General features: G+C 43.6%; 2 protein-coding genes and 1 long non-coding RNA gene across 3 annotated transcripts in view; 2 read left to right on the top strand and 1 right to left on the bottom strand.

The window, feature by feature from the left end:
* The window catches only part of LOC309505700, a 95,249-nt gene that overhangs the window by 58,818 nt on the left and 20,974 nt on the right, over nucleotides 1–15,457 (bottom strand). The gene's annotated exons all lie outside the window — the stretch shown is intronic.
* Nucleotides 1,992–7,379, top strand: LOC309505812 (uncharacterized protein; the record flags this gene model as incomplete). The annotated part of the gene is made up of 2 exons (XM_082179268.1): nucleotides 1,992–3,149; nucleotides 6,348–7,379. 2 exons carry the CDS (start codon nucleotides 1,992–1,994, stop codon nucleotides 6,576–6,578), a joined length of 1,389 nt encoding a protein of 462 aa, XP_082035394.1. The 3' UTR covers nucleotides 6,579–7,379.
* LOC309505682 (chymotrypsinogen B2-like) lies at nucleotides 7,810–8,470 on the top strand. Its single transcript, XM_082179156.1, has 2 exons — nucleotides 7,810–7,961; nucleotides 8,057–8,470. The coding sequence occupies exons 1-2, from the start codon at nucleotides 7,869–7,871 to the stop codon at nucleotides 8,216–8,218; spliced, it is 255 nt and encodes an 84-aa protein (XP_082035282.1). The 5' UTR covers nucleotides 7,810–7,868; the 3' UTR covers nucleotides 8,219–8,470.

The following is a 15,457-nucleotide window of genomic DNA, read 5'->3' on the forward strand; positions in this document are numbered from 1 at the left end:
AGCCATGCCGCGATACATCTTCGCTGGTGGGCAGAGCTTATATTGCGGCTGGGCGGGCTGGTAGTTGCCTGCATACTATGGCGGTGTTGCAGGCCTATCAGGCCGACCTCCTCAAAGAGCTTGATGAGGGCGAGGGTCCCTCTCCAAATTACATCATGGAGTTGAGGAAAGCCACCGACTTGTCTCTCCGCATCACCAAGGAGACGGCCCGTGCCATCGGCCGCTCCATGGCTGGTATGGTGTGTGTGGAGAGACATCTTTGGTTAAATTTGTCGGGGATGAAGGCGAGAGAGAAACATTTTCTTCTTGACTCCCCGATTTCGCCTTCTGGCCTCTTCGGCGCCGCGGTTAGTTCCGTAGTCGAGAGGTTTCAGGAGGTGAAAAAGCAGTTGGCGGCTTTCCATCAATACCTCCCTCGCCGCTCTGGCTCCTCGGGGAAGGCTGCCTCAAAAGGGCAGCCTCGGCCGTCTGCCAGCTCCTCGCACCGACAGGTGCAAAAAGAGAGTGTCGCCACCCGCGCCCCTCCCGAGGGAGCCTGGCAAAGGAGGCGGCACTCTCGAGGCAAGCCTTCTGAGCCTAAGGTTGATCTGAGGACCGTCCTTCAGGCAAAGAAGGCTTCCTCCAAGCGGTCCTAGTTGCGGCCAGACCACTGAGAGCTGTCCCCCCCGGGGTGGAGCGATCGAGGTCGCCTCCCTCCCGGAGCTCTCGGGAAATCAGTGCTGTGTTCCCACCGTCCAGTACGCTTCGGGCCACACTGATTTCCTGCGCACGTGCGCTGCTCCAGCCACCTCTAGAAAGACCTGTGGCTGGGCAGCGAACGCGTCCGCACACCGAAAATCCTTCTCGACTGCTCCCTGCCGGTCAGCCGCTTCAGGGGGTCGGGAACGAGTCTCGGTTGACATCCGAGGCCAGCCTCGAGAGGCTGGTTCCCTTAGTAGATTATCTCGGTGCATGGTCATGCCTTCCGAATATATCTGCGTGGGCCCTGCGTACTGTAGAGCTGGGTTACAGACTGCAGTTCAGCTCCCCTCCCCCGAAGTTCAATGGGGTGGTCTGGACTGTGGTCGGCCCAGAGCAGGTTCGGGTTATGGAACAGGAAGTTCAATCCCTATTGGTCAAAGAGGCCATAGAACGTGTTCCTCTGCCAGACAGGGAGTCCGGGTTCTACAGCCGGTTCTTCATAGTTCCCAAGAAGGATGGGGGGTTGCGTCCAATAATAGATCTCAGGCACTTGAATCGTTCTCTGAGGAGATTCAGGTTCAAGATGCTCACAATTCTAGCCATAGTGAGTCAGATCCAGATCGAGGACTGGTTCATCACGATAGATCTGAAGGGCGCATACTTCCATATATACATCCTTCCATGTCACAGGAAGTTCCTGAGGTTCGCTTTCGGGGGCGAAGCGTACCAATATCGGGTTCTTCCCTTTGGCCTAGCTCTCTCCCCTCGCACCTTCACCAAGTGCATGGATGCATCGCTGGCTCCGCTGAGACTCCAGGGCATCCGTGTACTCAACTATATCGACGACTGGCTAATATTGGCCAAGTCGCGCGAGATTGCAGTTCGGCATCGAGATGTCGTTCTGGCCCATATCAGGTGCCTGGGGCTGAGACTCAACACAAAAAAGAGTGTGTTGTCGCCCTCCCAGAGGACTACGTTCCTGGGAGTTATATGGGACTCCACGACGAAGCAGACGTCCTGTCGAGGCAGGGGCTGAGGCCCGGGGAGTGGCGACTCCACCCCGAGGTGGTGGAGGCCATGTGCATGAGATTCGGCCCAGTGGAAGTGGATCTGTTGGCGTCTCAAGAGACGTCCCACTGTCCACTGTGGTTCTCTCTCAGGTATCCAGCTCCGCTGGGGCTGGACGCCATGATGCAGACGTGGCCGAGGCTGCGTCTGTACGCATTTCCCCCGATCGCTCTGCTCCCGGGAGTCTTGGAGAGAGAGGGGATCAGCCTACTTTTAGTAGCACCCCGCTGGCCGACCCGGGTATGGTTCTCGGACATTGTAGCACTGCTAGACGGCCTCCCGTGGCAGGTCCCTCTGAGGAGGGATCTGCTGTCGCAGGCAGAGGGCACAATATTTCACGCCCGGCCAGAGCTGTGGAACCTCTGGGTCTGGCCCCTGAGGGGGCTCGGTACCTAGAGGCTGGCCTGTCAGCAGGTGTTTTCGAGACCCTACTCAGCTCCAGGGCTCCTTCTACCAGGAGACTGTACAGCCTGAAGTGGAATGTGTTTTCCACTTGGTGTAGAGAGCGTGAGGTGGACCCAGTTAACTGCCCAGTGGCTTCAGTGCTGGAGTTCCTCCAAGATCGTTTCTCCACCGGTCTTACCCTGTCCACACTTAAGGTCTATGTGGCTGCCATTGCGGCTTTCCCCTCGCCTGTAGGTGATGGGCCTTTGGGAAAGCACCATCTGGTTGTACGTTTCCTCCGTGGGGCTCGGAGGATGAGGCCTGCGGCTCACTCCAGAGTCCCAACTTGGGACCTGGTGGTGGTACTTGAAGGGTTGGCTGAGGCCCCCTTCGAGCCACTGGAGTCAGCTGAGGCAAAGAACCTGACCTTCAAGGTGGCCTTTCTCCTTGCTATCACCTCTCTGAGGAGAGTGGGGGATCTCCAGGCCTTGGCTTTAACGCCAACTTGCCTGGAGTTTGCCCCTGGCGGAGTTAAGGCCATCTTACATCCTAGACCGGGCTATGTGCCCAAGGTGCCGTCTAGTGTGGCACGGTCAGTGGTTCTTCAGGCCTTCCATCCTCCACCTCATGTGACGGCAGAAGAGGGGAGACTTCACCTGCTCTGCCCAGTCAGAGCCCTAAGGGTTTACTTGGAGAAGTCTTCTCAGTGGAGGAAATCAGACCAGTTGTTGGTGTGCTTTGGTTCACCCAAGAAAGGGCTGCCTGCATCTAAACAGCCAATCAGTAATTGGATTGGCCAGGCTATAGCAACGGCTTATCAGGTGCGCAATTTGCCTTCACCCATGACCGTGAGGGCTCATTCCACCAGGGGCATGGCCTCCTCGGTGGCCCTCCTTTCTGGTGTCTCGCTTCAGGAGATTTGTGAGGCGGCTGGGTGGGCCACCCTGCACACCTTCATACATTTCTATAGTCTGCAACTCCCTGTGACGCCTGGCGCCAGAGTGCTCGCGTTAGGGGTGTGCGATATGACGATATTTAATCGTGGACGATTAAAATGTCTCCACGATTCACTTTTTCGGAAATATCGTAGAATCGCGCTCCATTGCGCGTTCTATCAGATGCAGGTCTATGGCTTTTTTTCAGCTACGTATACAACATGCGATGCGCGGCGCGCTAGATGTCAGCGTGTTAACAGGATCATAAACGACTTGCACGTGAGATTAAACAACGCAAGGACGATGGATGAAAACACAGAGGAGTTGATCCCTAAAAAAAATTCAACATCGGTAATATGGAAATGGTTTGGATTTTCTATAACAGACACGGCGCAAACGACCGTTATTTGCAAATGTTGCAATGATAAGATTCGCGCGTCAGACGGCAACACAACTAATCTTTTTAACCACCTCAAGAGAAAACACCATAAAGAATATGCTGACAGTCAAATTATGAAGGGACCCCACGCGAGTCCATCAGGTACATCCACGCAGCAGCCAGAGGCTAACGTTACACGGCTTAAACAAACAACTCTAACGAAGGAGGTATTCGAGAAGGGAACTCCGTATGACAGGACAAGTAAGCGCTGGAAAGATGTAACTGATGCAGTGACATTTTACCTGGCCAAGGATATGATCCCCATAAAAACTGTGGAAAACGAGGGCTTCAAAAGACTGCTCAAAGTTGTAGATCCGCGTTACGAGATTCCCAGCCGCAAATATTTTTCTGCCACGGCCATTCCACGGCTGTATTCCGAATGCCGCAACAAGATGGAACACAAAGTTCAAAATGTAATTTTTTTTGCCACAACAGCTGATTTATGGTCTAGCCGCACTTCAGAACCATATTTAAGTCTGACAATTCATTTCATTGATGATTGGAAGTTGTGCAGTGCGTGTCTAGAAACAACATACTTCCCACAAGACCACACGGGAGAGCTCATAGCACAAGGCCTAAAGGAAGCACTTGAATGTTGGGGACTGAAAGAAGCGAACATGACCTGCATGACCACTGACAGTGGGGCTAACATGGTGAGGGCCTTGGAGCTCAACAGTTGGACACGTCTGCAGTGCTTTGGGCACAGACTTCACCTAGCTATTGGTGAGTGAAACTAAAAATAAAATATTGTCACTGGCATTTAGAAGTTTGTTTGTAATACTAAATATTTACTAATAAGGGTAGATTAGGAACACTGAACAGAGTAAAATTATAAGACTAGTTTACTATATAAATTGGATTATTATATTTAAATGTTTCGTATATGAAAAACATATGGTATTGTAGCACAATTTGTTTGGTTTCAATAAAATATTACAATTGAAAAATATAAACCTTTGTTAACTAAAATGTAAATAAATCTAATCAATTAATGTTTTTTGTGTTTTTTTTTTTTTTTTTAGAAAAAAGTGCCAAAGACCCTCGTGTTGAACGCATAACATCTATCTGCAAGAAAGTCGTCAGTACATTCTCTTTCAGTTGGAAGAAAAAGAGGGAATTAATTAAAGCTCAAACAGAGCTGAAACTACCTCAACATAAACTCATCACTGAATCCCCTACACGATGGGGTTCCAGACTCAACATGATTGAGAGAGTGCTTGACCAGGAAAAGGCCATTTCGCAGGTCCTGAAGGCAGACCGGAAGGCGAGGCATTTGGTCCCATCATGGCAAGACATTGACGTGATGGAGTCTGTGAAAAAAGCACTGAGTCCACTGAGAGACTTCACTGATGCACTCTCCGGTGAGGACTATGTGAGTGTGTCCTACGTAAAGCCAGTGCTTTACCTGTTGAAAGTCAACATCTTGAGCCTGAATGATGATGACACTGAACTAACAAAAACAATGAAGCAAACAATTCTCAATTACCTCACTGACAAATATCAGGATCCCACCACTGATGACCTGTTGGATATGGCTTCGCTTCTTGATCCCAGGTTCAAAACCCAATACATTGCCAGCGACAAGATAGAGGGAATACAAGCCAGAGCTGTATCTGAGCTGGAGTCTTTGCTGACCGTACAGTATCCAGCAGCATCGGTTCAACAGCCTACATCTGCCTCCACATCACAGAGCCCTGACGCAGAACAAACCCCACAAAAGAAAGTAAAGAAATCACTTGCCAGCTTTTTGAAAACCTCAGGTGGTGCAAGTGCATCTGCTGCAGTTTCAGGATCAACTTCCTTTTCTCTAAAAGAGGCAATAGAAGGGGAACTGAAGGGATACGTGTCCATACCGAATGCAGAAAGTGAGGTGAATCCCTTGGAATGGTGGAAAGTCCATGAGGCAAACTTTCCAAGAGTTAGCCAACTTGCTAAAAAGTACTTGTGCATTCCGGCCACAAGTGCTCCCTCAGAAAGAGCTTTTAGCACTGGTGGCAATATTGTCACATGCCAGAGGGCAACTCTCAAGCCAGATAAAGTCAATCAACTGGTTTTCCTCTCTAAAAATTTGTGATTGGGATCAGTCATACTTTACGTTCTTAGGATATATACTTTGTAGGAATGTGAAAGGTTTGTTCTAAAGCTGCTAAGTTTGAAAGGATTCAGAAATATGTTTGCACCTTTGGTTGATTGTTTGGTTCCTGAATCACATTGCACTATTTATTGTGTTGTTTTACCTTTTGAAGCAAATGTTTATTTGTGGATTTATCCTATAGTCTCTGACTGTACTTAATTTATAACTAGTTAATATTTTTTTATTTAAACATTTTTATTTAACTTTTTAAGCTTACTTAATTGTTTTTGATGCATCTGTTTATCTATATTTTTCATGCTAGATGCTACCTCAAAAAAAATAGAAAGATAAAAACATGCTGACATGGGTTTTGCTCAGGGTCAGTCTACTGACTGTTACAGCTGTTGCCAATGTTTGATTTTTTTTTTTTTTTTTACAATGTTCATTTTGTGATGAGAAGTCTGATTGTAATGCAAGTCTTGTTGACTGTTCTTACTTTGCACAATTGCACTTCCATTAAACATACACTTCATTAAAATATGCTACTTTGTCATTTTTTTTATTTTTTTATGTTTTGTTAACTTGTATGGCTATATTTTTTAAATGGGGATATAAGTTTGCTTGTATTGCGGCTCAGTAATTTGCAAAATAGTCTTAAAAAGCAACATGAAAAAGAATCGTGATAAAATCGTTAATCGTGATTTTTCCTGAAAAAATCGTGATATGATATTTTTTCCATATCGCCCACCCCTAGCTCGCGTCCTAGGTATGCCTGGTCTTCCAGCTTCATACTTGGGCGGGCGTGATTACGGTGTGGCATAGTGGGCATTACGTTCCCCGAAGTGTCGTTACGACGACGACGCTGTGCGAGTTCCCTCGAAGGGGAACGTCTCGGATTACGACTGTAACCCTTGTTCCCCGAGAAGGGAACGAGACAATGCGTCTCGTCGCCACACCTATCACGGGCAGAGCGCTTGCTTCATCGCAAAGGAGCTAACGTGTGTTTGTGCCAGCGTCCCTTTGTATCTTCCGGTTATGCCGTCATCTACTACGTCATGACGCAGCACCAATCAGGATTGGAAAGATTTCATTCATGCTTCAAATGCGCTACGCTAAGGGCGTTCCCCGAAGTGTCGTCACGACGACGACGCAGTGTCTCGTTCCCTTCTCGGGGAACAAGGGTTACAGTCGTAACCTGAGACGTTTCCAAGGTAAAAATGTTGACTGATTTCAGCGATGAATATAAAAATTAGAGATCAACTCATACTATTTATTTCAGTGTTCAATAACTGAACGCTTTTTAATTGTTGGTTCATTTCTGCTTTTTCACACAACTGAACTGAACTGAACTGAACTGAATCAACACTGAACTGACTTGAGCTGAATAATGACACTATTGTGGTTTTTAGAGCTGCTTTACAGCAGAATTTGAATGTCTCATATATTTGGTGAATTTTGCATTCAGTTTTTTTTCCTGTTTATTATTGTGATCAATATTGTATAAAGTGCTATATAAATAAAGGTGACTTCACTTGACAATAATAAAACGAGATAACTGGACTAGAACAATAAAGACAAAACAAATAATATGCACTATAAATGTTTATTATGAATCCATTATTATCCTTTTAAATTACTTGATTAATTTTACCTGTTAAATTGAATTGAGTGGAGAAATAGGTATTAGTCAAATTATCTCTAGATTAACTTTTGGTCCTGTCTGTCAGCTTATGAAGTCTAGTTTACCCCTAAAAAATTATCCAATTAGATTTACAGATTTAAAATTGAGCATAGGAAAGAAAACATCTGTACCAAAAGGGAAAAATGCATGAAAAGCTTAAGACGACAAGAAGAAATAAAACATGCTTACATGTATATCTTAGATTACCTTCCACAAAGTCAGCTTCCACTAGTAACCGTCCATCTTTTTCGTTCTTTCTGTCTGTGCAGGTCATCACACATCCGCTCTACAGCAGCTCGACCATCAACAATGACATTGCATTGCTGAAACTTGCGTCTCCAGTTGTCTTCACTCCCCGTATCTCTCCTGTATGTCTGGCTCCATCAACCATCAACATCCTGCCTGGAACTCGCTGCTTCACCACTGGATGGGGCGCAACTGCCACCACATGTAAGTTAGACAAAGACCTGTTAGACAAAGACGAATTACAAAAATTACTCTTGTATATTACTTGTTTTGTTTTTTCCACATGACTCTGAACAGTCTGTCTGATGTTTTCTTTTTTCAGTGAGTCCTCTAATCCTGCAGCAAACAGGTCTGCCCATCATGAGTCCTGCTGTGTGCAGACAGATCTGGGGTCAGAGCCAAATCACTGATGCCATGATCTGTGCTGGAGCCTCTGGATCCTCATCTTGCATGGTATGTGAAGACAGATCAGGACAAACACATTGCCATATTAACGTTGCTGCTGTTTCGATCTCAAATGTGTGTTTGTGTCTGTGTGATTCCCACAGGGTGATTCTGGTGGTCCTCTGGTGTGTGAGAGTTCAGGGGTCTGGACTCTGGTGGGGTCTGTGTCCTGGGGGATCCGCACTTGTGACACCCGTTTCCCAGTAGTCTACGCCCGTATCTCCCAACTGCGCTCCTGGATCGACAAGACTATCGCTTCCAACTAGAGCGCCAGTCTGAGCATTTACCCTTCAAAGGAGGCAAAGGCAGAGTTTAATCATTAATCTGTATTACAGTTGGTCCCTGTTGATGGTCTTTTTGTTTATGACTTTTGGCCTTGTATCAGTCTGGGCTCCCGTGGCCTGCCTGTTGAGTTTAATGTTTTGTTTTTGGTTCATGTTACATGTTACGGTTTTAAACATATAATGAAAATTTCTGGTAATGAAATAATGAAAATAAAATGAAATGAATACAATAAATTGTAATGAAGTGTAATCATTTATCTGACCTTAAAACATAAATTACAATAATCCACATAAAGTACAGCAAACAAAATTAAATATAAAATATTTTCCTTACAAATATAAGTACTTTTAAAATATACATTTAGATTGCCATAAAAAAAAAATAAAAAAAAAATAAAAAAAACTGTGTTCCACTTTCACAGGAACAAATGACAGACAAAAGTGTTGAAATAGTTAACAACAGTGCATGAAAAGCTACTAGATACTAACTTCCAAACAAGTCAGGATTATCAGATGTTCTCATCTGTACAGATAAACTATTTGCCAAAGTTAATGAAATGCACATGTTCTCTTACCACCAAACATACAGGCACAAAGATTGATAAAGACAGCCACAAAAAAATCCTTCTGATCACATGATCATGTTAAAAATCTTCTTTGGTATTCACTTTTGTAAACATGCCAAGATGACACAGATCAATCTGTTTAATCCTCTATCCATGGTTCTGAAACCTGTGTGATGTCTTGACTCAGAAGCCAAAGAGACCCAGATACAAACTGGAGAGAAACTTGTTGAAAAGGTTCCATTAGAATATGACAAACACTGATGTTCCATATACTGATTCAGACAATCACTAACATTTAAGTCATATAGCACAAATATAATAATTCTGATTGCTTATAGATTTAGATGCACTTTTATGAGCTCTACTTTTATGGCTGTTTGTTGGTCTACTGCAAGTGGATGACTTAGTAATACTCTGTACAATAATAGTAATTGCATTTTACAGATAAGTGGCCATTGTCAATAGAACAAAATGCCTTTGAGGGGGAAAATTACATTTTGATTGTTTTGATTATTTTCCACTGGTGACAGAAACTCAATGATTTTTCAGCAAGTTGCAGTGTTTTTCATTAAGTTCCTTCATTGAGAAACTTCCTCATACCCACAAAACCATATCCTTCTTCTCATAGCGAAACGTCTCGGTTACGTATGTAACCCTCGTTCCCTGAGTAGGGAACGGAGACATTACGTCTGATGACGACGAACGGGGTTTCGCTTAGAAAGCCTCTCACCTTCGAGTATACAAAACGAGGGGAACGAGGGTTACATACGTAATCGAGCGTAAGTCTGAGCTCCCTGTCGTGAGACTAGCACGGACGAAGGAGTCCTACTTAACAGGAATACCAAGGCACACTGGGAAGCATATCTCAGTAGAAATATGCAATTATGCAATTAAGTCAAGTCAAGTCAAGTTTATTTGTATAGCGCTTTTCACAATACAGATTGTATCAAAGCAGCTTCACAGCATTAAATTAAAATAATACAACAAAGTTTGTTTCAAGAGGAATTTATTGATTGATCAAATTAAATTAAATATCCCCAAAATATCCTCAACTGAGGAAGCCAAAGGCAACAGTGGCAAGGAACCGAATGGTGTCCTAAAACTCCATCAGGTGACCTAATGGAGAAAAAAAAAACCTTGGGAGAACCCAGGCTCAGTCGGGGGCCAGTTCTCCTCTGGCATTTATGAGATAGAGGCCAGATTGTAGTTTGAATTGTAGGATTATATGAATGCCTGGCTGAAGAGATGCGACTTTAATCTAGTTTTAAACTGGGAGAGCGAGTCTGAGCAACGAACAGTATCAGGAAGACTATTCCAGAGTTTTGGAGCCAAATGTGAAAATGCTCTCCCTCCTTTGGTGGTTCTGGATATCCTAGGTATGACCAAAAGCCTTGAATTTAGTGATCTTAAAGAGCGCGATGGATTATAGGGCGATAGAAGATCCGTTAAATAGACTGGAGCTAAGCCGTTTAGGGCTTTACAAGTCAGTAGCAATACCTTGTAATTAATACGGAACTTTATAGGTAACCAATGCCGTGATGATAAAATCGGTGTTATATGATCATATTTTCTTGATCTCGTAAGAACTCTAGCGGCGGCATTTTGGACTAACTGAAGCTTGTTTATTGAGGATGCAGGACAACCAGCTAATAAAGCATTACAGTAATCCAGTCTCGAGGTCATGAATGCATGAACTAACTTTTCTGCATCAGAAACTGATAGCATATTACGTAGCTTAGCAATGTTTCTAAGGTGGAAAAAGGCTGTTTTTGTAACATATGAAATATGATTTTCAAAAGACAGGTTGCAATCGAGAATAACCCCCATGTCTTTTACTGTAGAGGATAAAGTAACAGGACATCCTATGATGTTAAAGTTGTATTGTGCGAGGTTTTGTGGGCGGTTTTTTTAACCGATAAGTATTACCTCTGTCTTGTCTGGATTTAATAAAAGAAAATTACGCGTCATCCAATCTTTTATATCTTTAACACACTCTGTCAATTTGGAAAATTTAGCGTTTTCATCCGGCCGTGATGAAATATATATTTGAGTGTCATCAGCATAACAATGGAAACTAATTCCATGTTTCCTTATAATATTTCCAAGTGGCATCATATATATTGAAAATAACAGAGGGCCTAACACAGATCCCTGCGGCACTCCATAGTTTACTGGAGTTATGGTCGATTTTTCTCCATTTAAATAGACAAAATGGTAGCGGTCAGATAGGTATGATTTGAACCAGCTTAGGGCTTGTCCTTGAACACCAGTATAATTTTGTAGTCGATCTAAGAGTATTGTGTGATCTATAGTATCGAACGCAGCACTAAGATCAAGTAAAACTAGTATTGAGATACAGCCTTGGTCAGAAGCTAAAAGTAAATCATTTGTGATTTTAACAAGCGCAGTTTCAGTGCTATGATGCGGTCTGAATCCAGACTGAAACTTTTCATAGATATCATTTTGTTGCAAGAAAGAGCCCAGTTGAGCGGACACCACTTTTTCTAATATTTTAGACATAAATGGAAGATTTGAAATGGGTCTATAATTTGCTAGATTATTATGATCTAATTGTGGTTTCTTAATGAGAGGTTTTATAACTGCCAGTTTAAATGTTCTTGGAACATGACCTAAAGATAAAGACGAGTTAATAATATTGAGGAGAGGCTCTTCCACTACAGGTAACACTTCTTTCAGTAGTTTAGTTGGTATAGGATCTAATAAACATGTTGTTGTTTTAGATGAAGTCATAAGTTTATTTAACTCTTTTTGTTCTATAGTTGTAAAGCACTGTAATTGTTCTTGCGGGGTGATAATTGAAACTGAATTATAAGGCGCAATTGAAGATTGAACGTTTACAATTGTGGTTCTGATGCTTTCTATTTTCTCAGTGAAGAAGTTCATGAAATCATTACTACTGAACTGTAATGGGATATTTTGTTCGGGTGACGTCTGTTTATTTGTTAGTCTAGCCACGGTGTTAAATAAAAACCTTGGATTGTTTTGGTTGTTTTCTATTAGTTTGCGGAGGTGCTCAGCCCTGGCCGCTTTTAGGGCCTTTTTATAACGTGACATACTGTCTTTCCACGCGATTCTAAAGACCTCTAAATTAGTTTGTTTCCATTTACGCTCTAAAATACGTGTTTCTCTCTTTAAAACATGCATAGTATTATTGTACCATGGTGCTTTATTTTTCTCTGACATTCTTCTCTGATAGGAAATCTCTGACCTTTTTTAATTTAATAGGTGCAACCACATCCAATGTTCTAGAGAGAATGATGCTCATAGTGCTAGTTAGTTCTTCTAGTTCATCTGTTTGTTTGGGTTCAGGCAGCAGCTGAGACAGATTAGATAAGCAATTTGAGAAATTATCTATGGTGGATGGGAGGATTGTTCTGCCTGGTTGATAACGCGACGCCGCATGACATATTACAGCAGTACGTAATATGCAAGTTACCATGTAATGATCAGTGACATCATCACTTTGTGGAATGATATCTATATCGGTTGGATCGGTTCCATGTGAAATAATTAAATCGAGTGTATGATTAAGACGATGTGTTGGTCCGGTGACGTTTTGCTTGACCCCAAATGAATTTAATAAATCTGTAAACGCAGCTCCTAACGCATCATTTGGATTATCTACGTGTATGTTAAAATCTCCAACAATTAATGCTTTATCGACATTGACTAATAGGTCTGAGAGAAAATCTGCAAACTCTTTTAGGAAATCAGCGTAAGGCCCTGGCGGTCTATATACGGTAGCCAAGGCTAGAGATAATAGGGATGTTTTTCTAACATCTAAGAGCGTAACATTTAGTACAAGTACTTCAAATGAAATAAACTTATAACCCGTTTTCTGAGTAACATTGAGAATATCTCTATAAATGGTTGCAACACCGCCGCCACGACCAATCAGACGGGACTCATGCTTATAACAGTATCCAGGAGGAGTAGACTCATTAATAACAAAATAATCATTTGGTTTAAGCCAGGTTTCAGTAAGGCAAAGTATATCGAAGCTACTATTTCATTTACAATAACTGCCTTAGGTGTGAGTGATCTAATGTTTAGAAGACCTAGCTTTAGAAATAGTTTTTGTTTACTAATAGCAACATTTTCTGTTTTAATAACAATTAGATTTTTCCTAGATCCTGCAGTAGATTTATTATTTGATCTCACTAAACGAGGAATAGACACGGTTTCTATGCAATGTTCTACACTAGTATTTATATCAGTTAAATTGGTGCAGCAGAGACTATGATTTGGACTTTTGGTTACTAGTCAAAGGGTATTTAACATTTTGGAGATGTTATCCGACAGAAGATCCGCTCCGAATCTGCTTGGGTGTAAGCCATCAGCACGGAAAAGCCTAGGACGCTCCCAAAACAGATTCCAATTATTTACAAAGAGCAGTTTCTGGTCATTGCACCATGACATAAACCATTAATTTAGCGCAAATAATCTGCTGAACTTTTCATGCTCTAATCGGTACGTGGGAAGCGGTCCTGACACAATGATCGTTGTTTCAGGCGATGTGCTGCGTACCGTATCGATCAGATTCCTGAAGTCTTTCTTCAGAATCTCCGTCTGGCGCAGCCTGATGTCGTTCACTCCCGCGTGCAGGACCACAGTTCCGACGCGCTCGTCACCGTTCAGGATCTCGGGAACGCGAGCAGCGATTTCAGAAACACGAGCACCAGGAAAGCAGTGACTTTGCACCTTACTTTTACCTAACGTAGCGTGTACGTGCCGAACGATGGAATCGCCGATGATCACAGCATCGCGTTCTGTTTCACGTAGAGGGAAGAAGCGGTTTTGTGTGGATAACTCGAAAACCGGGAGGGTCGGAGAAAGTCTTGGTCTAAACCTGACTCGCGTCTTCCGCTGCGGAACCACCCAGGCTTCGTGGTGGCATGTTGGTGGCGGTCGGAGTCAGCGGGTTAGTAACGTTAAACACTGATTTGTGTGCATCGGCGCGTGATGTTTCAAGAGCCAAACACCGGTCTCTCAGCTCGGCCTGTCTCAATAAAAGGTCGTGGATCTGTTTCTCAACAGATTCCAGCTCAGACTGCAGTGCGTGCAGCTCAAATGTGTCCTCACCTGCACCAAAAGGTAGACTACTTACATCTGATATATTCGCCATTTTAACAGATGGACAGTGAGTTAGCAACGGAGCTACCAGTGATGCTATCAATATTAATACTAATTTATGACTGAAGTCTTGGATATAATCCGTTTTTTTTTTTTTTTTTTTTTGGTAGGGGTGTAGAGTAGACGCACGATAGGCGAAAAAAATAAATAAAAATGTTTGTTTGTAAGTGAGTGTGGAGAAGACGCGTTCAGCCGTGATCCACGGACGTAACCTTTAAGAGTATGCAGCGTTGGATCACTAATAGGCTTGAGACGCGTCTGCTCAACAGTCCGCGTTGTAACTATGAGGTTTTTTAGTGGTAGGGGTGTAGAGTAGACGCACGATAGGCGAAAAAAAATGTTTGTTTGTAAGTGAGTGTGGAGAAGACGCGTTCAGCCGTGATCCACGGACGTAACCTTTAAGAGTATGCAGCGTTGGATCACTAATAGGCTTGAGACGCGTCTGCTCAACAGTCCGCGTTGTAACTATGAGGTTTTTTAGTGGTAGGGGTGTAGAGTAGACGCACGATAGGCGAAAAAAAATGTTTGTTTGTAAGTGAGTGTGGAGAAGACGCGTTCAGCCGTGATCCACGGACGTAACCTTTAAGAGTATGCAGCGTTGGATCACTAATAGGCTTGAGACGCGTCTGCTCAACAGTCAGCGTTGTAACTATGAGGTTTGAGCAGTAGTGCTTCTCAGTGAGGAATAGTAGAAAATGTTCGTTGTAAGCGAGTTTAAAGAGAAAAATCAAGAATTATAAATCAAATCGATAGAGCTCCAAAAACAACAACGCGTTCAGACGCGACGCATGATAATAACAGGACAAGACATTACTCACCGTGTTTGTTGAGTGTTTCTTACTCACCTGAGCTTTTATGAACTCAAAGGCGCGAGCGCGCGAGAGAAAAATAAATTAATAAAAATAGCTGAGCGCACGGGTGGCGCGTTAACAGGCTAGTGAATTACTAGCGTGTTGTGCTAGTAGTAACGGAAGCTAGCGATGTCAGGTTAATCTGAGATGTTGGGTAAGCTATATTTAGTAGTAGTATAAACAACTAGAAATTGTAGTAAATGATGGTTCAAAACAAGGAAATACGAGGCTAAGACGGAGCTTACAACACACTCACAGCAATTAGGGGGGGGGGGATACTGCAGCTGCGAGCGGAGCGGCGTTACTGCAGCTGCGGATGCCATATGCCCCAGGAGCCTCTGAAATAGTTTCAGTGGAACCGCACTCTTGTCCTCAAACTGGCGAAGACAATACACATATGACCCCGAGGGGCTGCATATGGAAAATCACTGGGGTGTTCAGCCGCAGGTGGAATGTTTCAACCCCAGGGGTGGCAAGGTGGCTTGCAGAGGGAAAGACACATGCTCAGAGAGGCTTACAGTGGAAATACACATGTGGGGGTCGCCCAGAGGGGGAACCATGCACATGGAGGCACCTAGCCAAGCGCGAAAGCTGCCGGTGGCATAACTCTGGCATTGACGTCAACAGTGCTGGAGGAGACTTAGGGCTTA

The sequence above is a fragment of the Leuciscus leuciscus genome, assembly GCF_965113295.1.
Source record: "Leuciscus leuciscus genome assembly, chromosome: 9".
In the NCBI taxonomy this organism is placed as follows: Eukaryota; Metazoa; Chordata; class Actinopteri; order Cypriniformes; family Leuciscidae; genus Leuciscus; species Leuciscus leuciscus.